This window comes from Musa acuminata, chromosome BXJ1-11 (genome assembly GCF_036884655.1).
Source record: "Musa acuminata AAA Group cultivar baxijiao chromosome BXJ1-11, Cavendish_Baxijiao_AAA, whole genome shotgun sequence".
NCBI classification, from domain to species: Eukaryota; Viridiplantae; Streptophyta; class Magnoliopsida; order Zingiberales; family Musaceae; genus Musa; species Musa acuminata.
In genome coordinates, this window is record NC_088337.1 from 23,828,582 (window position 1) to 23,842,199 (window position 13,618).

The 13,618-nt window shown below is 41.5% G+C and overlaps 1 protein-coding gene and 2 long non-coding RNA genes across 6 annotated transcripts; 1 reads left to right on the top strand and 2 right to left on the bottom strand.

The window, feature by feature from the left end:
* Positions 1-1,238: 1,238 nt before the first annotated feature.
* LOC135597308 (vesicle-associated protein 4-2-like) lies at positions 1,239-4,746 on the bottom strand. Of its 4 annotated transcripts, XM_065090092.1 has the most exons (7): positions 4,280-4,741; positions 3,284-3,354; positions 2,945-3,026; positions 2,715-2,833; positions 1,743-1,820; positions 1,541-1,657; positions 1,239-1,450 (listed from the first exon to the last, which is right to left on the bottom strand). In XM_065090092.1, the coding sequence occupies exons 1-7, from the start codon at positions 4,575-4,577 to the stop codon at positions 1,388-1,390; spliced, it is 828 nt and encodes a 275-aa protein (XP_064946164.1). In that variant the 5' UTR covers positions 4,578-4,741; the 3' UTR covers positions 1,239-1,387. The 4 variants fall into 4 exon arrangements, 3 of the variants coding, with proteins under 3 accessions (XP_064946164.1, XP_064946165.1, XP_064946163.1); XM_065090093.1 differs by lacking the exon at positions 2,945-3,026 and having other exon boundaries at positions 2,715-2,882; positions 4,280-4,746; XM_065090091.1 differs by having other exon boundaries at positions 1,239-1,657; positions 4,280-4,746.
* A 166-nt stretch (positions 4,747-4,912) lies between these two features.
* On the top strand, positions 4,913-7,060 carry LOC135597309 (uncharacterized). The gene is made up of 2 exons (XR_010481207.1): positions 4,913-6,359; positions 6,708-7,060. It is a non-coding gene; the product is annotated as an uncharacterized LOC135597309 (long non-coding RNA).
* A 3,625-nt stretch (positions 7,061-10,685) lies between these two features.
* LOC135596617 (uncharacterized) lies at positions 10,686-12,807 on the bottom strand. Its single transcript, XR_010480978.1, has 2 exons — positions 11,442-12,807; positions 10,686-11,328 (listed from the first exon to the last, which is right to left on the bottom strand). It is a non-coding gene; the product is annotated as an uncharacterized LOC135596617 (long non-coding RNA).
* Positions 12,808-13,618: the final 811 nt, after the last annotated feature.

The window sequence follows — 13,618 nt, forward strand, 5'->3', positions numbered from 1 at the left end:
TTGCGACGATGCTATTCAAAACTCCAAGTCTACTATCTGAGGAGAAGTGGAGGAGAATAAGAGAGGCAACCCAAAAAGGCTCTAGCCTATGAACCATTGATTCCCTCCTATTTATAGAGGTATCATCTTAACTTAACCCTAATGGATCTTGCCCTATTGGGTATTGGATCTTCATCCAACAACCCAAGCATCTTAGATTAGTGTATATCTATCCAATAATCTCTTATTAGATCTTATTAGATCTTATCCATATGATTCAATAATTCAGGGGCTTATTGGATATCCAATAAGATAGGAGCTCCAACAAATATTTCATATATGAACCTCTACTCATCGCAACGCCTACCATATGTGTGTGACCCTCTAGACCCAATATCGAGTTGGTCATAAGTCATACTTGTTGGAACTCCTTCTAGCATAGTAAATTACTATCTCCATAATAATTCACTCGACTCATCGACTACGGATGTACTATGTCACTACGTCGCAGTCCATAGACGATACAGAAGAATCCAATCCATTGGACCTATCTATCCTCAGTTACCATGTACCTATAGTCACTCATTCATCTAATATCCCAAAGACCGTATACCGGGTATGGTGTTGTCAGACCCATTCGGTTTCTACTCGAGTCTTGCTTTAATCGAATTCTCCCAAAGAACTCTTTCTCTCTCAATTTGAATGACACTGGCTAGGGATTTGTTTGAACAAGAACACATATGATATTTTCTCATGATACCGAGAGTAGATGATCCTCTATTGATACTCAATTGTACTTATAAGTTTGGCTACCACTCTCGATGATCGGTTGTGCTAGATTTGGAACCTACAGACCTATAAGTCTAGTATCAAAGGGTAGAGTACTCATACAGGGCATCCTTGGTATCTCAAGTCTAAGGACTAGATACACCACTTAGATGAAATCATTGGCTAACAATGAGGTATAATCAAACATCCAATATTTCGTAAGCAGATAAATCAATGAACTCATTCTTTAATGAGCACTTGTACTGTATCCATAGTGTCCCCATACGAGCAGCTGGACGGGTATATAGTACACTAGTTTGTCCGGTTATCTCAATGTCCTTTTCGAGTAACTTATGATCGGGATTATTTAGGATTTGTGTTTAAAAGCAAATCGATTTCATTATTGTGATCTCATCACAATTTGATTCTCATTACAACGGCATGATATCCTCATTCAAGTACAATATTTCCAAATCCAAAAGAGATCATGATGTGTGAACTCCATTATTTCGCCCTCCTCACAGTCTTGAACATTATGGCGGGACAAATGACATGTTCTTTCTCTTAAACAAAACAGATCATACAATACAACACATGCAAAAGAAGATACAAGAGCTACATCGACAAAAGGAATCATACTTCAAACTGAATCAACCCCTTCCACCTGCTGCTGCTGAGCAAGATATCGTTCTCTTCTTTCTTTCTGAAAATAAAAAGGAAGGGAACTGGAAAAAATGCTCATTTGAAAGTAGAAAATGCATAGAAGCCAAATAGCAAGGAAAAAGAGTATTACCCATTCATCAATAACCAGTCCTCCAACAATCCGAGGACTTGTGTCTTCAGGGGGCTTCTTGCGTGCCTCCAGTGCGGCCTCAGCCTCAGCCAGTTGCCTCTTCAGCTTCTCCATTTGCTTCAAAAAAGTATATTGCAATTTACACCACAAGTCATCTACTAGTCCATGATAAGAACAATTACTGTGTGTGCGATTGGCTTACAGGGCAGGGGTGATCTGGGTCCAGGAAGACAACCCTCAGAATTTGCTCTACTGCAACCTGATCTTTCTGCTCATCAAACTGTTGAACAGGTATATAACAGCAATAGCTTCACATGACATTTTGGCACAGAAACAGAAAAAGCTGATGAACATTTGCAGGTTTGACATTAAGTTAATAAACTGAGTGAAGATGCCTATTACAAAGCATCATTCTCATCGAGCACTTTTGAGAAGCTCTGGTACTCTCATAGAATTTTCAACATACTCAACAGAATTCTGAAACAAAAAGAACTTTTGGATGGACAAACAGTTCTGTGTTCTATACACCTGTGTGATAAAAAATGAAAATATAAAAAATATACTCAAATTGAACACACTATTCACTTATGAAATAGGTAGATGATATTTCTCATGATAAAGTTTGTAATATAAAGTCCATAAGTTTATCACATATCTGTGCACTTAAATAATTGCATTACTTCACATTGTTCACATTTATTTTTCCATGTTACACCAAGGTTTGCTGAAATATGAATTTGTTAGATAACTAGAAGGGGCTCCGAACATAGTGTATCACTAGATAACTAAAATAGCTAATAAGTTAGTAGAGATATCCTCCATGGTGTGGAAGAGCATAGAATTTCAACATAACCATGGATGCTTTTTTTTTCTTGATTTCAACATAACCACACATTTGAAGCAACAGTGGAAAAAAAAATTGAATGATAGAATCCTCTGGAAGAGTTGCTCTAGAAAAAGATATTCTGTATTAAACTTTTAATAGACTGGTGAAATGAGACCCAAAATGGATTAAGCCATATCCAGTTAAAACCAGCCAAATTTTCATATTTAATGATGAGTTGATTTAGATTAAACTAAAATTTCAAGTTTTGGCAAAATGGAACACAAGCTCAGCCATAGAGAAACAGACATATGGAATCAAGCTGAAAGGAAGAGATAAAAATAGACTTACTAGCTCTGGTACATATTCCATAGGACCATTCACCTTCAAGCTAACAATCTTGAACTTAACCTTGCTCTTTTGATTCATTGGCTTTTCATTATTCTCTGGTTGCTCAACAAACTTGAAAACTGCCACCGGGGTGGAAGTTTTTTTTAAAAAGTACATCCTCGATATGAGCTGATTATTGCATCCGTTAGAGAAATCATTTAAGAATAACATAAGGAGGAAAAAAAATTTACCAGTAGCAATGATACTCTCCCCTGGGGAGAGTATACCTCCAGGAGGACGCATGAAACAGCTCTTTGGTGCAGTTGTTTGAAACTAAATCCACTTAGAATAATCAAAATTTGCCCAAGAATATTTTAGAAAAAGTAAAAGAAACATGGAAAAAGGTAGGCCATTGTAACTTTAGTTGATATTTCAAACAGAAACATCATGCTCAATGAAAAACATAAAAAATCTTTTAGAAGAATTAATTATTACAAAGAACATATATTAAGCTGAAGACTGTGTATTACTACTTAGAAATAAGTCAGAAAACAGGTAATAGCTAGAATAAGATGAAAGATCGCACACACCTTAAATGCCACATGCGACTTGCTGGTGTTCTTAATCCTGATTGCACTTCGCACCTGTTTTCCAGGTTCATCTTCAACAAAGAAACCATATAAACTAGAAGGTTAATCACAGAACACCCCGGCATATATTCTCTGACAGACAGCTTCTCAAAAAGAATTCTCAAACTAGAAGCAGAAGCTATATTTAATTTCATTAGACCATCACAGTTTTTGTTGGCCAAACAAGAAGACATTAGAATAACATAAGGAAAAAAAACAATACTCAAAAGCATAACACAGACAAGAAAAAAGGAGCAACCTTATTGACTAATATCCAACGGTAGAAAACCATACTACAATCTGTTTACTTGAACACATTAAAGAACCTTTTGTCAGGTAATCAGGCATAAAGTTTTAGGGGAAAGAAGCAAACGTCAAAACCCAAACCTAAGCAACTGAATCATTCTGTAACAACCAAGGTTAACGAGAGACAGAAAAGGAAGCCTAATATTACAGCAATTAATATTATAACAACAGATCATAAGAAAGTATCGAATTAGCAAATGGCTATAACAATCAGAAATTGGTATCCCAGGAGAGAAAAAGAAAACAACTTTGCTGTAAAACTACAGAATTTAATGGTGTAATATGTCTAAATTGTATTACGATCCATAGAAAGAGACCCAAAGTTAGGGTACTTTGAATCTCCATAACTCGCATCTGAGATAATGGATCGAAAGAACAAATCTACAAATTTAGAAGTTAATCCACCTTTTATTACCTAAATTTAAACAGTAGCCACCAAAAGTACTTTTACGAGAAAGAAGGGCCCAAATCAGAAGCAAAAGCCACAATTTTTGGCCAATTCAGCCCCCAAAAAGTCTCGAGATCCGCGAACACCCAATAAAAAAGAGAAAAAGATCACTCCTTTCTAAGCTTCAAACGACATCTAACGAAAAAAGATTGAAAAATCCGACAACAAGAACCCATGAAATAGTTACCAGAGCAAGCACTCACAAGGGAAGTAGAGCTTGGTGGGCGGATCGAGCCGAAGGCGGCGTCTGGTGGGCAGCAGCGACCTGGCAACCGACGAGACCGAGCTGGCGCCGGAGCTGCGCCTTCCGGCCTGCGCCGCCGCCGCCCCTCCCTCCAACTGCCCCGACGATCGGTAATGGTGGTTATGCGTCAAAATGAACGTCGACGAAGAGTTGGACGACGATCCTCCATCACCTCCACCCCCGCCGCCGAAGAAAGGCAGCCGGAAAATCCCCCACCCCTTCCCCTCCGCCCCCGCCTTGACTTCGGCTAACGCCATGGCGAACACCTCCCAGATCGGCTACCAGAGTCCTGCTCCTTCTCAATCGCCGGCGGGGGACCAGATCGCAGAGGTATGAATCGCGCCACCGGGGGTACGGAAAAGAAGCCACTGCGCTGGGCTTCGTAAGCTCAACGGTCAGTTTTGGAGTCCGGTAACCTTCTTTTAAGAGAGCGAGAGACTGAGAGAGATTCGGTGGGTGGATGGCTGCGGTGGCACCGGCATAGTTATTGGTCAGCCAGATCCAATCACCGTCTTCTTAACTTACCCCTGTGTTTCAGTATTTTATTCATTATTATGTGACAATTTTTAAAAAAAATAATTTATTAAAATAAGGTTGCATTGACCGAAATTCAAATTACTAAAAATTGATCTTTTGTATTGAGAATAATTATTATGAAATTGAAAAACAATTCATATGAATGATCAAAATCGAAGCCACAAAAATTAGTCTGACCGAATATAAATTCTATATCGGCAAGAAGATTTTGCATGATAGATTTTTAAAGATTTCTGTTCGATAACGATATAATGTACATTATTAATATCATTAATGATGATATCATAAGGTCGTGGTAAGATCACCGGAGAGTGACCAGTCGGTGAGGGTTGTGGCGTCATTAATGGCCTGGTGGAGCCGTTTGACTTGTGAAGTCAAAGTGCCGTCATTTACCCACTCTGGGAAGTAACCGCATGTTTGTGCGCGGCAGCGTGGGGCGCAACCTCGTTCTGTGGAGGGCCCTTGGGGCAGGGGAATTGCTGCCATGGCCACTTGAGGAGCAACGGCATCAAGATGACTGTGTTCTCCAGGACTCTTGATTGATATGCTTGCGGCACTGCATCGATAAATATATATGCCGTCTGTGGTCAGGTGGCGTTGGGCTTGAAGTTGTTCGAGGAAATGCGGCGCTTCATTGATAAAAATGTGCGCCATGTGTGGTCGAGTGAGAGTTGGGCTTGAAGGTGTTCGAGGCACCTTAACATTTATGCCGTGTGGTCAGGTGGGGTTGGCCTTGAAGGTGTTCGAGGAAATGTGGCACCTCAATGATATATATATGTATGTCGTGTGTGGTCAGGTGGGGTTGGACTTGAAGTCGTTCGAGGAAATGCAGCACTTCATTTATACATGTGTCTGTCGCGTGTGTGGTCAGGCGGAGTTGGGCTTCAAGTTGTTTGAAGAAATGCAGCACTTCATTTGTTTGAGGAAATGCAGCTAAGACTGCCATGACCTAGGAGGATCGAACCATTTGACTCAAATTACTAACCCAAGATAAAGGTAGTTTGTTGGCGAGCGGAAGCAGATATGGTGTCCTGGCATGTCCATGATTTTTGTGCAATTTCTCAGTGATGAAGACCAGGTAACATGCCTCTCCTTGTGCATTAAACAAAGGGACTAGGTTTCAGTCATAAGTGGGACTAATGGATGTGCACGAGTACCTTTTAGCAGCATGTCTCTTATCCTGGTGGAAGAAAGTTGGCAGCAGATGAGGGAATTCTACATGCAAAGTTATGGTTTTTGAACAAAGTAAATATTTCTAGTTTTTCTACCAAAAAAAAAAAGAGTAATGAGATCTGGTTTCAGTTCTTAGCAGTTGATACTTTTTCTTGAAGGACAGGATAGCAATATACTGAATATATTGGAAAGTGGAGCGTGGTGAAAGCAATTTGCCGATTGCAAAATAGAGAAACCACATTGAACAGATGAAGAGAGAGCTCTTTGGATCTATCATGTGAACATGACAAAGAGAGCATGTCAAGACTGACTTCTTACTTACTCGCCAGGTTAGTAACGATTCATCTTTTTCTTTTTCTCAAGCCTCTTAAGCTACATTTGTTGTTTCATCTAAAAATTTAATCCAGTATTTGAGACATGATTTTATGAGCTATATTCTTAATGCTCATCCTCACATAACGGTGGTAGACTGACTCAAACAAAGCACGTGAGAGTCAAAGAGACACATTTTCCCTTTTAATGCATGCATAGATATGATTTGAACATTCCATATCTATTTTTTTACTATCATCATATCATTTAAAAGTTTAAGTCATTAGATGAACCATAATATATTGATTTATATCTTAACAAATTGATGATTCTTGATAAAATGTCTTCTTGTCTCGTTATTCCAGAAGGAACTGAAGTTAGCAGGTTCATCAAATGTATTAGAAACATCGAAAATGGATCTCTGTATCTGTAAGGAAAAGCCACATTAGAAACACATGGTTGATATCCTCTCTGCTCAGGGAGCAAAACCTACAATCATCTGGGCTATGTAAGAAGACCGGTATGCTGATTTGCTGGTGTGGGACAGAGGGTTCGATTAGAGTAATAGCTTATGATACCCAAGAAGCATTTAGGATGCGTTTAATTTCATCTTTGTTTTCCAATTTATTCTCCATAAAAAATATAAAAATGTGTAATATTTCAAATTTCAGAGTTGTCCCTCCTCTATTTGTCCAACTAACATGTGAATTTATGCTTATGGTGGTGAAAATGTCAGCAGTGGAGATGACTGTAATTTTTTGTTAAGAGTAATGCTCCTGGCAGCATTTGGTGGTGGTGGATATAATGATCATGATGGTAGGTGAGATTTCTTGCACATGGAACTTTTCAATACCTTCCCATACACACTTGTAGACAGATATGATTGGAAGATCTATGGCATTGAGGTGTTTGAGTAGTAGCATTCGAAATCTAATCTACTAAAGCACAATGCAATAGAGGTTGCATAAGTGCTTAAAAATCTATTGAATTACCCCTTGTAAGTTTTGTTTGATTTTAACTAAGTTCAAAATCTCAAGTAAACTCTTTGGAAGCAGGATTCTCTTGAAGGCATTGCGTCCTCTTCAACTAGGTAATATACTATTAGAAAAATATTCATATGTGAGATAAAGATTGGATAAAGACTAAATAATAGTTTCACATTTCTAAGGATTTGAAGAAATGGGTAATATTTAGTTATGTTTGAGTTATAACTTAATAGCACATTGTTCTCATTAGTATCCGATCTCATATATGGTAGTCTTGACCTAGTTTGGCTCAAACTCATCAGACCCAAGATTGATAAAAGAAATGAGTAAAATAAATTTAGATGTTAATTGTAGCAAAGTGAGCCAGATAATATGTCAAATCATAATTGACTTAAAACCTATGGATAAGGGGAAGATAGATGAATTCACACATGAACAAGTAGATGTTAGGAAAATATTTATGTATAGGATGAAGATTGAAAGAAAATTAAATCACAGCCATATATTGCTAAGGGTTGAAAAAGCTAAATGATTAAAATTTCACCCATAGCTTAACAGCTTAATCTTTTAAGTTACTTTTGTTTTACATTAGTGTTCAATCTCTAATGTGATGGTCTCGACCGAGTTTGACTCAAGACTAATCTTACTGAAATGCAGGAAGCATCTTTAGAGAAATCTACTTCTTAAGAATAATGGCTTTAGATTCAGCATCATGGTGAAGAAGTCGCTGTACTTCATTGGGGGGAATGTCAAGCTAAATTTGTGGCTTTTGATATCGGTATCCCAGCTTGGCAAACTCATGAGCAACTCTGTTCCCTTGCCTGTATATATGGGATACACTGAAGGCATTCAGCTGTGGAATCAGCACCCTAATCTCTCTCACAATTCTTAGATCTTCCTTGGACTTCAATCACACCTCGTTCATGAAAACATCCAACACCGTCTTTGCATTGCCTTCGATCCAGATACTATGCCACCCGTTCTGCAAGGCCAGCTTGAGGCCTCGTTTGCAAGCAGCTAACTCTGCAACGGAGCTCGTCGCCCCCCCAATGCATTCAGCGTATCCCAGCATGAACAGCCCTTCGTGGTCCCGGCACACCCGGCGTTGCTGAATTTGCACTTGGAAGCTCCGTCAAAGTTCAACTTGATCCACCCGGAGCAAGGTTTTTCCCATGCAAACGAAGATGCATTGCTGTGGTGATTCCTTTGGGTCAAGAGCCTGAGTGAGGTCTTGACACAACTCCTGATCTTTTCAGGGGATGATGTTGGGAAGATAATCTGATAAAGTTTGACACATCTCCTGATCATGGAGAAAGATTATAATGAGCAGAAGAAGAAAGAAGAAGAATAGAGGAAGAGGGGGAGAAAGCTATACATGAACTTGTGCAGCAAAACTAATTTAAAGGTTTGAAGGGGAGGAGACTTGAGGAACTCACCATCCAATTCTAGCAAATACCAATCAAAGCACTCCAATAAAAGAAAAGAATGTGTCCTTAAACTGTCCATGTCAAAAGTAGCCATTGGTGTTGTTCCTGAAAAAACTGCCTAAAAAGCCTGAAGTTAGACATTTTTTGCCCAAATGTTGGCTACTATCTATGAATTTGTTATATTTAGCACAATAACTCAAAGTTTGACTTTGTGATCCCATAGGACCAGATTCTCCATTGACTTCTTATTTGTTTTGATAAGTTTGTGTACACTGATCCTTCCTAGATTCTCGGTTGTTTCAATGTTTCCGATTGGGTTGCAAGTGCTTGTTCTTTTTGCTTCACTTGTATGTTCTATATCGAAAAATATGAAAGTGTCAATGAGATTCCTTGTTATGAGATGAAACAAGGATTTTGATTGCCACGGGTATTGTCTTGCCAAAATTTTGGCATTTCTTCTCTTTCCTATCAAGCAACACAAAGGTTCAATGTCTCATTATGAACAAGATGTACAGTAGATAAATTGGTCACCTTTCTGATATGGGATGACCCATGTCTTCTTTTTCAAATATTGCTGTTCTTGAACATTGCAGCAATTTATTGATTTTAGAAAATTTTCATGTATCCATGTTTTTGTATTATTTTTTAAACAGTATTTATCTTACTTTATCGTCACATAAAGCAAATGTTGCTAACAAATGAGAAAGAATAATAGATTAAAAAAATTCATAATTCATTCTTCATGATTATGTTTAGGAGAAATCAAAAAGGTAAAAAGGATTAGTAAATAACTCCACGAATAGTTTTCTTTCTGGAATCCTTCCAAATGACAAAGACTTACCCTCGTTATTTTATAGGGCAGAATAGGAATACCATTTTGACTTTGATTATGGCATACATCTAATATTCCACTTGTATGTAGTATATTTTAATATCCTTAAAATCTCAAAAAAAATATTTTACAATAATATTTAAGTGGTTTTTAATCCTAAAGTTAAGGAAAATTCAGCTTAAATTGGGTAAATTAATATTTAAAAAAAACCATAATTTCGTACTTTTAAAGGGTTGTATGACGTAAATTGGATGATTTTGTCAGGATTTATTATATTTTTGGGCTGTTTATGCACCCAATTTCTGCCGGTAAAGACTAATACTGGGTTTCCAGATTTCCTCTTCTATTTGGGCTCTGCCGCGCAAATGGTATCTGCCTCGTTTCCCGCAAGGATGCCAAGGCCCGACCCCATCCATATAGAAAGACATGGAAGATCTTTACCGCCTCCAAAAAACAAAACAATTAAAACGTCGCTGAATCATCCGACTATTTTTATCGTATTCTGTTTGCAGCGAGCAGACTGTAGTGCCAATGTATTCGCCATGGCCGCTTCACAGAAAACCTGTCACATTATGTCGACATAATTAACACTGACACGACGCCCGTCATACGAAGCTCTCGGGCATCATCGAAGAAGCTCTCGGGCATCATCGAAGAAGCTCTCCTAACGGCAGTATCATTGACGCCAGCCTCTCCTTACGTCCGTGGTCGGCACCATGCCGTCGCTTTGCGTCGGCGATCATGCTGTTCGACGAAATGCCCGCATGGGTAGCATGCTGCGCTCACTATATCCTTCCAATCATTCTAACCATCCAAAGATGTAAGCTCTGCCAAGGCTTCAGAGCTTCTTTCGTGATCTAAACCCCACTCCATGACACAGCTAAGCTTTGTTCAATGTCACAGCATTAGTAACTGGGTGAAACAATGAAAACGAGACATCGTCTTGCAACGAGAGAAAAGGCAAGTTCGTAGGTGCATTTCGTCGAGCACTTCACGGGTGATCCGCGCTATTATTACTGTTGCAGGAATCATAATTATTTCAGACAGCAGAAGAGCCTGATCACCGCCAGTCAGAATAAGACAACATCAATTGGACAATTTTGACAAGATTTATTTTTTTTTGGAGGCAGTTCAGGCACTCGGTGGCTGGCGGTAAGCTTACAAATCGGTTTCCATACCTTATGCTTCTTAATGATGCCGGCCTGTCGAACCCGCGGCCGCGGTTGGGTGCGATTCGGGGGACGTCGAAGATCCGAAGACTCTCCGGTTCTCTTACCGCTGCCTCCCGCTGGGTGCATGAACTGCCTCCAAAAGAATTAAATCGTTGCGAAATCGTCCAAACTGCAACGTCTTATTCGCACTAAAGGTAACGAGACTCCAGTATTACTTCACTCATGTATCAATGACAGTGCGGCACCGTCTTTGCCAGGGGATCACAGGCATCGTCGAAGACCTCGTCCGATCGTTGGCTTCCGAAAGCTCTCGCCACTACCAGTTCTATCACCCCTTCCTGATGAAGCCGGGTTCATCTCCTGGACGCTGTCATTTAAAGCTCTTTGGTCGGTGCCGTCGCTTTGCTCTGCGTTCGCGTTCCAGCTGTTTGACGAAATGACCGGCACGGAGGCGGCGTGCAGGAACACGGTCACGCCCTGCCACTATGAGACTGCACCGGCGTAGTAAGGAGATGAAATGGTGTGGTTTTGAGCCCCGTTCCATCACGTACGTGACTGCTTTCTCCGCTCTATGTGATGGAGGATGCATCAGGAGATGATCACGTTTGCCGGATCAATCTTGGTCCAGATTTGGAGTAAGAGCGTTCATTAAGTGGGCAAAACATTGGAAACAATACATCACCTTTTGAAGGAGGGAATTCCATGCACACTTCTAAGTAGGCAAAAACAACGAACAAATCGACTTCGTAGGCGCATTTGGTCGAGCACCTTACGTCTCTAGTGGGTTGAAGGTTCAAATCTACGTACTCGGCGTGGGTGGAGGAGGAGGAGGAGGAGGAGGTAGAAGCCGATGAGAGCTCTGCAGTGCAGAAGAGGATGTCATTGTGTCGGCCGAGCGAGATGGATTCGACGCGCACGAGCTTTCTCCACGCTGTTACTGTTGCACGAAGCTTCAGTGCTTTAGCAAGTTACTAGAGTCTGATCACCGCAGGTCAGAATAAGATAACGTAAATTTGATGATTTTGCCAAGATTTAATTTTTTTGGAGGCAGTTCAAGCGCCCTGTGGCTTGCGGTAAGCTTCCGAAGAGGTTTCCAGATCCTATCGGCCCAGCTTGTTTGAACTCACGGCCCGGGTTGGGGTAGCGATCGGGCATTTCTGATACGAATGGGCCGAACTAGTTGGACCAGGGTTGGATACGAAGGACGTTGAGGATCTGGAGACTGACGGTATTCTTACCGCCTCCGACTGGGTGCATGAACTGCCTCCAAAAAAAACCAAATCCTTGCGAAATCGTCCAAATTGCGTCGTCTTAGTCTCACGAATGGTGAGCAGACTCGAGAGTTATAGTAGCTGTTGCCGAGAATGTCGGGCATCATCGAAGCTCTCGAAACCACATCTTATTCGGTTGGCTTAGGAAAGCTATCGCCGCCATTGCGAGTCCATTCACGGCGGCCTAATGAAGTCTGGTTTCTCTCCTGCCTTCGTCATTCGAAGCTCTTTGGTAAGCGTGTGCGACGCGAAACGCCGTCGCTTTGCTTTCATGCGCCGGCGTCGCAGCTTGTCGACGCAATGACCTGTACGTACAGGACGTGCGGGAACATGGTCATGACCGTGCCACCGTAACACTGGACTGGCGTCGGAAGCTTATGTAGCTGTTTACGGAGATGAAAAGATGTGCTCTTCTCGCGTACGGGAAGGAGGATTCACGAAGTCTGCAATCGTCAGCACGTTTGCCACATTTGGATGCTTGGAGGTTGACATAGTGGCGGACATTCTCCGAGGATAGCAGAGCAATGACACGATGGTGTTCTCTTGTTCATATGTGTGCCAACTGTGGAGCCATTGGAGAAGCGAGAGCATCTTTTGACGAGTTATCTGTGACGGATATCGTCTCCCGGACTTGTGCGATCATGGCGTATGGCTCCCATGGGTGGAAACAGCCAATGGCGGCGAAGTACTTGGCCAGGGTGGAGGAGGTGGAACGAGAGGCAGAAGCGGCCGAGAGCTCTGCAGAGGAGGGTTTATCCTCGTGTAGGCCGAGAGAGAAAGGTTCAGCGTGAACCGCTTTCATCGCGCTATCACTGTTGCATGAAGCTTAATTGTGTAACTGGAGTCTGATCACCGTATGTCAGAATAAGATGACGTAAATTTAATGATTTTGCCAAGATTTAATTTTTTTGGAGGCAGTTTAGGCACCGGGTGGCTTGCGGTAAGGATTTGAAAGGTGTGCAGACCTTCTGCTTCGTTATGGGCCCAGCCTGTTAGAATCTGCGGCCCGTTCTCGGATGGCGGTCGGGCTTTTTTCTTATGCAATTGGGTCGGACCGGTTTGATCCGGCCCCGATTGAATGACGTCACGTCGAATATCTGGAAACCTCGCTATACGCTTACCGCCTCCCACTGGGTGCCTGAACTAACTCGAAAAAATGGTTGCGAAATCGACCAATTTGTGCTTACTTATTCTCGAGGGACGGTGAGCAGAACGCATTCACTTCCTATTCGTTCGCTGCGGCAAGTTCGTTCACACCGCCCTGGCAAAGAAGCTCTTTGCCTCGGCGATCCAGGTGTTCGACGAAATGACCGGCGAGCAGGAACACGGTCATGCGCTGCCACTACGAGGCTGGACAGGCGCCGGAAGCTCTGTGGCTGATTTAGGAGAATGTGGCTTCGAGGTCCACTCCATCACTTGACTGCTTTCTCCGCCTACGGGGAGGAGGATGCATGAGGAGCTTTGTCGCCGGTGGTTCCGAGATTGACGCATTCTTCTAGCATGGATGACGAGTTGTCGAGACGCATCGTTATGGAATCAAATAAAAAGCACACCTTATGATATAAGCGTGTGTTCTGCATACCTGCCA

What these genes read in the sequence shown, in the direction of transcription:
- LOC135597308 (XM_065090091.1), bottom strand. Translation starts at nt 4,577, where the DNA reads ATGGCGTTAGCCGAAGTCAAGGCGGGGGCGGAGGGGAAGGGGTGGGGG. An exon ending in GGAGAGTATCATTGCTACTG is followed by an intron (nt 2,834 to 2,944) that starts GTAAATTTTTTT and finishes CCCCGGTGGCAG; the next exon opens with TTTTCAAGTTTGTTGAGCAA. An exon ending in ACCCAGATCACCCCTGCCCT is followed by an intron (nt 1,658 to 1,742) that starts GTAAGCCAATCG and finishes ACTTTTTTGAAG; the next exon opens with CAAATGGAGAAGCTGAAGAG.